Below are 8153 nucleotides of genomic sequence, written 5' to 3'. Positions count from 1 at the left end.
CAAGATCCCGCCGCTCCCACCAATCCCAGCCTGGCTCCGCTTATCCCCATGGATTTGAGTGCGGGATTCCTGAGGAAGCCACTGGTTTATTCCATGTCCCTGAGTGGCTCCGTCCCTGTCCTGCTGAGCCAGATTCCCTGGAGGGGGAGTGACACATGGGAATAACACGGATGTTCCTCTTTGTCCTGACGAGGCTCTGGCAGCTCCAGGATGGCACCGGGAAGGGCTGGGGTTTGGCACAGCTGGAAATCCAGGCAGGAGCTGGCACGTGGAGGCACGAGAATGCAGGAGACACCCTGGGTGTGCTGGGAAATCCTTGGGATGGCAAGGATGCAGGAAACCCCTCAGGAATGCTGGGAGATCCTTTGGGATCAGCGCTCGGCGGAGAGCAGGGGCTGTGGGAAGACAGGGATCAGCCGGGATCCTTCCCCACCCTTGGGGCTGTGCTCCCAAATTCTGCTTCCCAAATCCACCCAGTGTTTCCCGGTACCTGGCGGGAATCCAGGGAGTCGGAATCCGGGCGCTTCCAGCTGGGCCTGGCCAGGGCACCCACCACCAGCACCCCGAAAAGCAGGATCAGGATTCCCAAAGTGTTGGCAAACACGGCCTCGGCAGGAAGGAGCTTGTACTGCGTGGTCCCGTTTTTCCTGGGAGGGAGAAGTGGGGCTGGGAATCTTCTGGATGTGTCCAGCCTTTCCCTTTATGCAGCCAAAATCCCACCCCGAGCCTCCCAGTCCCTGCGAGGGCTCTTCCCAATCCCCCCTATCCCGGCACTCACAGGCTGAAGAAAAGCTTCTCGTTGATTCCCGACACACAGGAAGCCACGGACAACATGAGGATGGTGGAGCCAAAGAAAACATGGATGGGCTTGTACAGCTGCCGGAGCCAGGCGGGAGCCCAGGGAAGCAGGAACGTTCCAAATCCCACCGCCCACTGCGGGAAAACTCAGTGAGGACAGGAAAACTCGGGATGCCGGGGGGAGCTTGGGGGATCCGGGAGTGCTCCCACCTGGCAGGAGAAGAGCAGGACGGTTCCCAGCCCCATCCAGCTGTGCAGGGAGTACATGTTGGGCGTCCCGTTGGAATTGTGGAAGCGGAACACGGCCGCTAACCCCAGCACGGTGAGGACGAACGCTCCCAGAGCCAGGCCACCGTGCAGCAGCTTCCAGGGAAGCTTGGGGCCGCTCCAGGTCTTGGGAACGCGGTAAACCAGGGCAGCTGTGAGGGGAAAAAAGGGTCAGGAAGGGGCGGCGCTGGGATTCCCGGCGCTCCCTGGGCTCACCTGCTCCGTAGAGAACCACCAAGCCCGTCACCATCAGCACCGGGTGCCAGTTGAAAGTCCGGGATCCGCCATCCAGGGAAAAGCCCCCGCGCCAGTGCTGGCACCAGGCGCCCACCAGGGCCACGCAGAGCAAGCCCAGGGATCCCAGGAAGGCGCCGAAAGGCGGGAAGGGAATGTCCAGCATGGCCACGGAGCGCTGGTGGCACCTGGGGACGAGCGAGGAGCCGGCTCAGGGTCCGGAGCCGCTCCGGGGAGGAGCCACGGAAAGGGGAACTGGGAACCCTGAGGGGGCGGGGGGGGCACAGGGAACCGAGGGGAGGGGGGGCCTGGACTGGGAAGGGTGACAAGGATGGAGCTGCTTCCCAGCCCAGGAAAGGTGACAGGGACAGAGCTGCTTCCCAGCCAGGGTTGGTGGCCGGGTTCCAGCTGCTTCCCAGCCCTGGGAAGGAGGTCAGGGATGGATGGACAGGTGGATGGATGGACACCCCCCAGGGAGGAGCCACAGAAAGGAGAAGCAGGAACCCTGAGGGGAGTGAGCAGGCCCAGCTGCTCCCTGGGCTGGGAAGGAGGTCAGGCACGGATCCAGGGGGGTTGGTAGTGGCACCTGGGGACAGCTCCGGCAGAGGAGCCACAGAAAGGGGAACTGGGAATTTCGAGGGGGTGTTGGGTGTCCAGCTGCTCCCTGGATTGGCACAGATCCAGGGATGGAGCAGGACGTGCAGAGCCGAATTCCCAGGGAATGGCAGCGAGGGGCTCCCAGGGTCACTTGTCCCGTGTGTCGTGTCCCCCCCCTTCCCCGCAGGGGGTGATTGGCAGGAGCCTCATTTGCGTGTGATCTGCGTGTGATTTGCGTGTGCCCCCACAGAGGGCTATTTCTGGCCCCTCCGGGGGTGGGGGAAGTCCCGGCTCCCCAAAATCAGCTGCCCACGGGGCATTGGGGCAGGAAGGGGTGGGGACATGGGGCCCCACGGTTCCCCAAAACTGGAGACACAGGAACTCGTGGGTCCCTAGAACCTGGGAAACGGGACCCCCACGGCTCCCCAAAATCCGGGACATGGGGCCACACGGCCCCCCCCAAACCTGGGGCTCCCCCGAACCTGAGGACACAGGCCCCGCCCCTGAAACGCCCCCAAACCCAGCCCAGGAGGCCCCTCGGCCCCTCCCGGCCCCCGGGGCCGCCCCCCGCCCCTCCCGCCCCTGGGGCCGTACCTGGGCCCCACCGCCCCCGCCTCGTCACTGGGCGTCGCCATCTTGGCAGGCGCCTCTCTGCCCGCTCATCTCTATGGTACCACCGCCAATGCGCCGCCACCGAGAGCGGCGGCCAGAGCGGCCCCGAGCGGGTCCTCCAGGCGCCACTTCCGGCGCCTCTTCCGGGCCCCGGCGGCTGTTGCCATGGAGACCAAGATGGCGGCGGCGGGTCAGCGCCCGGGGCGGGGGGACATGGCGGGGACCCCCCCTGAGACCCCCGGGACGGGACACTCGGGACCCGGGGGGGGGTTGGAGGCAGCGGGGGGCGACCCCGGGGGCGGGGAGCCGGGCGGGGGAAAGGGGGAGGCGGAGGCGGGTGCCCCGGAATGGTGGGGGGTGTCTGTGGGAAAGGGGGGGTGATGTGGGATCTGGGGGAGGGAGTGATCCCCTTAATTCCCATATCCAGCCATTCCTTCTACTTGTAGCCCTTTTTTCCCATGTCCAACCCCTCCCCTCCCCCTTTTCCAACCACTTCTTTCGCATATCCAGATCTTTTCTAGACTCCATTCCAACCCCTTTCATCCTCCATATCCAGCCCTTTTTCCTCTATTTCTAGCCTTTTCCCCCACGTTCAACCTTTTCTCCCTCATTTCCAGCCACTTCTGCTGCTTTCCATCCCTTTCCTGCCCCCGTGTCCAGCCCTTCTTCTCCCCCATTTCCAACCCTTTCCTCCCTTTCCCTTTCCATCCCTTTTCCCCCCTTTCCATCCCTCTCCCCGCATTCCCATCCCTGTGTCTCCCCCTCAGGGAATTAATTCTCCATCCCACCCCTCTCCTTCCAGGACATGGAAGGTCCCTGATTTCCCACAGCCCCTCCCTCCCTTCTCCAATCGGGATGATCCCAGAGGGGCTGCTCCTATGGGATACATGGCCCAGGAGTGCTGTACCTGCTCCCGTGTTCCCAAATTCCTGGCTGTATCCTCACCCCTCTCCTCTGCCCGGAGTGGGACGTGCCCAAACCTGCTCCTGGAGCGTGTCCTGCCCGGCACTGCCCATGGAGCCGGGAATAACCTGCCTGGACGCTGCTCCCTGGGATTGCACGGCTCCCTCATCCCTGGATTTCCTCACGTGGAGATTTGGGATGGATTTGAAGGGGGAGGGGACACAGCTTACTAGGTTTTCCTGGTTTTCCAGCTGCCCGTCCCAGCTGCCAAACAATCCCAGGTCCTGGATATCAGGAAAGCCCCCAGGATCCATCCCACAATCCCTAAGTCCCCTCTCCAGTTTCTGGATTTAAGGAGAGCCCCTAGGGTCTATCCCACCTACCAAAGAATTCCTGTTGCCCTTTTCCAGGTCCGGGATGTTGGAAGAGGCTCTGGGATCCATCCCACAATCCCTGTACCCCTTTTCCAGGTCCTGGATGTTGGGAGAGGCCCTGGGATCCATCCCACAGTCCCTGTGCCCCTTCTCCAGGTCCTGGATGTTGGGAGAGGCCCTGGGATCCATCCCACTTACCAAACAATCCCTGGGATCCATCCCAGCAAACAGACAATCCCTGTGCCTCTTCTCCAGGTGTGGGATGTCGGGAGCGGCCCCGCTGAGCCCCCCCAGCGCCATGATCCGTCGGGAATGCTGGGGCTGAGCGCTCCAAGGCCTGGGAAAGGAGGATGCTCCAGCCCAGCAACTACAGCCTGGTGCTGTTCCTGCAGTTCCTGCTGCTCTCCTACGACCTGTTCGTGAATTCCTTCTCGGAGCTGCTCCGGACGGCTCCGGCCGTGCAGCTCGTCCTCTTCATGTGAGTGCTGGGAAGTGGGGGGTGGGAGATCCCGGAGATCCCGGAGGTCCCGGAGATCCCAACCGCCCCAACGCCCGCGTTTTCCCGGCAGCATCCAGGACATCGCCATCCTCTTCAACGTCATCATCGTCTTCCTCATGTTCTTCAACACCTTCGTGTTCCAGGCCGGATTGGTCAGCCTGCTTTTCCATAAGTTCAAGGGAACCATCCTGCTCTCCGCTGCCTACCTGGCGCTCAGCATCTCCTTCCACGTCTGGATCATGGTAGGACGGGCTGGGAACAGCTGGATTCTCCCGAGGGATTTTCCCAGGAGGGCTCCCCTCGGGCCTCTCTCGCCGTCTTCCCCCGCGGTGACAGTTTGGTGTCCCTTTCCATGATCCCGCTGTTGGAATCGGGCTGGAAGGGTCCTGCCCTGTCCCAACCCATCCCAGCCCATTCCTTAAGGAATCACCTGTCAGAAAACACTCTTTCCCCAGGAAAAGTCCAGCAGCTCCAAGTCCCCCACAGTGACAGTTTGGTGTCCCCTTCCGTGATCCCAGTGTTGGAATCAGGCTGAAAGGGTCCTTTCCTGTGCCATCCCATCCCAGCCCATTCCCTAAGGGAATAACCTGTCAGAAAATGCTTTTTACCCATGGAAAACTTATTCCAGCAGCTCCTGTTTTTCTAGGGATTAATCCCTACACGTGGGCCCGCCCTGTCCGGGCTCCTGGTTCTGTCCTGGCAGCACTTTCCCCTTTCCAAAATAAATTCCTTCCTGGCCCCTTCCCAACAGAGCAGATCTGCACCCTTCCCATCCCCTGGACATCCCTTTCCCAAGGGTCTGTTCCTGCTGCAGGGCACAGGGAATGTTTTGGGAGGGCCTGGAGCCATCCCGTGCCACGGTGGCTGCTCCGGCGCTGCCCGTGTTATCCGGGAGGGGGATTTTCAGGGATTTGCAGGGATCTGCAGGTCTGAAGCCAGAATAGGGCCTGGCTCCGTGCCTAAATCCCCTGAGCTGCTTAACCTTCGGGATGGGGGGCTCCCCAAACCGCTCCAGGAGTTATTCCCAGCTGGATGCGCCTCCATCCCCCTCAGAGCCTTTGGGATGGGGCTCCCCCAAACTTTCTCCGGGGTTTGTTCCCATCCCTCCGGCCCCTTCAGAGTCTCTGGAATGGGGGCTGCCCCGAACTGCTGTGGGGGTTATTCCCAGTTCTCTGTCCCCCTCGGACTCTTTGGGAAGGGGACCCTCCCAAACTGTTCCAGGGGTTATTCTCAGCTGTCCATCACCCTCAGACTCTTTGGGAAGGGGACCCTCCCAAACTGCTCCAGAGGTTATTCCCGGTTTTCCGTCCCCTCAGAACCTGCGCTGGCGCGACTCCAGCCGCTTCATCTGGACCGAAGGCCTCCAGACCCTCTTCGTTTTCCAGAGGCTGGGTAAGAACTCCTGGGATCGGGGCTGAGGGGGATCCCACACCCCTTGGACCCAAATCCGAAATCCCAGTCACCGAATCCCCTCGAATTCCCGCAGCGGCCGTGCTCTACTGCTACTTCTACAAGCGGACAGCCGTGCACCTGGGAGACCCCCTCTTCTACCAGGATTCCCTCTGGCTCCGCCAGGAATTTGCCCACTTCCGTGGCTGATGGATCCCTGGAATCCCCTGGAGCTTCAGTCCCGCCTTGTCCTTCCTCTTCTTCCTCCTGGATGCTGGGAGTCAGTGGGAGGCTTGTGAGGTGTCCCTGCAGGAATGTCCATCCTGGCACCACGGCCTCGGTTGGGGCTGGAATATTTTTGGGAACTGTAAAGGAATAAATGGGATGTGTTTTTCAGCGGCTCCCGGGTGTTTCTCCCTCCCTTGGACCCCCCAGTGTCACATCTGCCATTCCCACAGCCTGACCTTCACTGGAACCCGGTCAGTGCTGCACTTGCAGCCACCAGACGGGGTTATTCCCACTTTTGCGGCGTGGGATTCTCATCCCAATGGATCGTAGGATTTGAGAGGGCGGGGGTCTCGAACCCACGGCCCGCCCTGTTAGTCCTCGTACCATAGAGAGGCGCGGGTAGAGCGGCGGCGTGACCGTCGAGAGGGGCGGGTAGAGCGGCCCTGGCCGTGCGCTCAGCGCCCCTTGGCGGGCGGGCGGGCGCGGCGGCGGCGGTTCCCATGGAGATGGAAGATGGCGCCCAGGGGTGGGAGCGGGACCGGGGCGGGAAAAACGGGATATCGGGGGATCCTGGGGGGAACCGGGGATGGGAGTGGGGCTGGGAGCGGGGCCGGGGGGCGGCCAAGGCGCTGCAGGGCTCGCGGACCGCCCCCCCCGCGCCCCTCCCTCACGACCGCCCCGTGTCCCCTCAGGCCGCCATCGCTCCTCGGCGCCGCTGCAGATCCTGCTTTTCCTCAACGGCTGGTACAGCGCCACTTATTTCCTCCTGGAGGCGTTCGTGTTCGTGTACAAGGGTGAGCCCCCCGCTCCAGCCCCCTTCCCGAGCCCGCCGGGACGGGCAGGGATGTGATTCCCGCGCGGCTCTTCCCGCAGTGCTGCTCCTGCCCTATCCCGTCTCCAACCTGGTGCTGGACGTGGTGCTGCTCCTCCTCTACCTCGGCACTGAGGCCACGCGGATCTTCTTCGGTGAGTTCCCTCCCCCAAAATTCCAGAGGCTCCATGGGGAGTGCAGAGTCCTGGGATAACCCCGAAATCCAGCCCCGGATGTTCCAGGACAGGCTGCACGGGGCTTGGAGCAACCTGGGCTGGTGGAAAGCGTCCCTGCCCACGGAAGGGGGTGGGAACGAGATGGAATATAAGGTCCTTTCCAACCCGAAGCATTCCAGGATTCCATGTGCTAGTTTAAATCGGATATTGGGAAGAAATTCTGCCCTGTGAGGACGGCGAGACACTGGAACGGATTTCCCGGGGAAGCTGTGGCTGCCCCATCCCTGGAAGTTCTCACAGCCGGGTTGGAGCAACCTGGAGCAGTGGAAGGTGTCCCTGATCCCGTGTATCCCGCAGGCTCCAAGGGGAACCTGTGCCGGCGGAAGGTGCCGCTGTCGCTCAGCCTGGCGCTCACGGTGCCGGCGGCGGCGCTGGCCGGGTACTACCTGCTGCTCCAGACCTATTCCCTGCGCCTGGAATCCTTCCTGAGCGCCATCCTGCTCCTCTTCTACGGCCTCGAGCTGCTCCTGGGCCTCCTGGCGCTGCTCTCCTTCTCCAGGTGCCGCATCCCGGGACTGGGGACGCGCCGTGGGAGTTTCCAGGTTGGTTTGGTGCCGACACATCCCTCCCTTTGTCCTTCTCCGTAGCACGGATCCCTACTGAGGCCACACCGGGGACACGGCCCAGGGACACAGGGAAGTGTGACCGGTGCCAGCTCCACTTCCCAGCCCTGGGAAAGGGAGGGATCCCACTTTCTTCCACTCCTCGTTTCACCTGGACTCATCCCTCCCACCTCTCCTGCTCCTACCTGGACTCGTCATTCCCACCTCTTCTGCTCCCGTCTGGACAAATCCTCCCTCCTGCTTCTCCCACTCCCACCTGGACACACCCTTTCCGCTTTTCCCACTTCTACACTTGGACTCATCCCTCCCACCTTTCCCACTCCCACCTGGACACATCCCTCCTGCTTTTCCCGCTTCCCACCTCACCCGCAGCACATGCCAGGGACCTGCTCCCGCCCGGACTCACCCCCTCCGAGTTTGTGCCAGCTCAAGGTACGAAGAATCCTTATTTTTTCTACACCCTTCCGGAATAGTTCGCTATTTTCCAATAAATATTTATTTTTACCTGGTGCCTGGGAATGCGGGAGCGCTCCGGGCTGCCTTGGGAAACATGGGAGCTCCTCAGAGGATGATGTGAGGCAAAACAGGCACTGAAGGCTCCCCAGATCCCTCCCCTTCCCAAATCCCACGGCAGGAACGTGA

The 8153-nt window shown here is 62.2% G+C and overlaps 3 protein-coding genes across 3 annotated transcripts; 2 read left to right on the top strand and 1 right to left on the bottom strand.

Annotated features, from left to right (window-relative positions):
* Positions 1-66: 66 nt before the first annotated feature.
* Positions 67-2640, bottom strand: LOC113997636 (cytochrome b ascorbate-dependent protein 3). Its single transcript, XM_027739647.2, has 6 exons — positions 2491-2640; positions 1282-1487; positions 1009-1217; positions 779-933; positions 491-647; positions 67-395 (listed from the first exon to the last, which is right to left on the bottom strand). The coding sequence occupies exons 1-6, from the start codon at positions 2529-2531 to the stop codon at positions 372-374; spliced, it is 792 nt and encodes a 263-aa protein (XP_027595448.1). The 5' UTR covers positions 2532-2640; the 3' UTR covers positions 67-371.
* Positions 2641-6074, top strand: TMEM138 (transmembrane protein 138). Its single transcript, XM_027739648.2, has 5 exons — positions 2641-2698; positions 4041-4263; positions 4355-4526; positions 5601-5676; positions 5771-6074. The coding sequence occupies exons 2-5, from the start codon at positions 4136-4138 to the stop codon at positions 5881-5883; spliced, it is 489 nt and encodes a 162-aa protein (XP_027595449.1). The 5' UTR covers positions 2641-2698; positions 4041-4135; the 3' UTR covers positions 5884-6074.
* Positions 6075-6404: 330 nt separating this feature from the next.
* TMEM216 (transmembrane protein 216) lies at positions 6405-7650 on the top strand. The gene is made up of 5 exons (XM_027739652.2): positions 6405-6427; positions 6594-6695; positions 6775-6867; positions 7246-7447; positions 7536-7650. The coding sequence occupies exons 1-5, from the start codon at positions 6415-6417 to the stop codon at positions 7549-7551; spliced, it is 426 nt and encodes a 141-aa protein (XP_027595453.1). The 5' UTR covers positions 6405-6414; the 3' UTR covers positions 7552-7650.
* Positions 7651-8153: the final 503 nt, after the last annotated feature.

The sequence above is a fragment of the Pipra filicauda genome, unplaced genomic scaffold, assembly GCF_003945595.2.
Source record: "Pipra filicauda isolate LSUMZ 115617 unplaced genomic scaffold, ASM394559v2 scaffold719_size241573_pilon, whole genome shotgun sequence".
NCBI classification, from domain to species: domain Eukaryota; kingdom Metazoa; phylum Chordata; class Aves; order Passeriformes; family Pipridae; genus Pipra; species Pipra filicauda.
This window is presented reverse-complemented; position numbering and strand designations above follow the sequence as displayed.

Bases quoted from the DNA above. Each gene is read 5' to 3' on its own strand.
- LOC113997636 (XM_027739647.2), bottom strand. From the start codon at position 2,531: ATGGCGACGCCCAGTGACGAGGCGGGGGCGGTGGGGCCCAG. The intron at 1,488-2,490 runs GTACGGCCCCAG...GCTCGTCCCCAG, and splicing joins GCGGGGGCGGTGGGGCCCAG to GTGCCACCAGCGCTCCGTGG. The intron at 396-490 runs GTACCGGGAAAC...GTCTTCCCACAG, and splicing joins ACTCCCTGGATTCCCGCCAG to CCCCTGCTCTCCGCCGAGCG.
- TMEM138 (XM_027739648.2), top strand. From the start codon at position 4,136: ATGCTCCAGCCCAGCAACTACAGCCTGGTGCTGTTCCTGCAGTTCCTG. The intron at 4,264-4,354 runs GTGAGTGCTGGG...TTTTCCCGGCAG, and splicing joins GTGCAGCTCGTCCTCTTCAT to CATCCAGGACATCGCCATCC. The intron at 5,677-5,770 runs GTAAGAACTCCT...GAATTCCCGCAG, and splicing joins CTTCGTTTTCCAGAGGCTGG to CGGCCGTGCTCTACTGCTAC.
- TMEM216 (XM_027739652.2), top strand. The intron at 6,696-6,774 runs GTGAGCCCCCCG...CTCTTCCCGCAG, and splicing joins GTTCGTGTTCGTGTACAAGG to TGCTGCTCCTGCCCTATCCC. The intron at 6,868-7,245 runs GTGAGTTCCCTC...TGTATCCCGCAG, and splicing joins GGCCACGCGGATCTTCTTCG to GCTCCAAGGGGAACCTGTGC.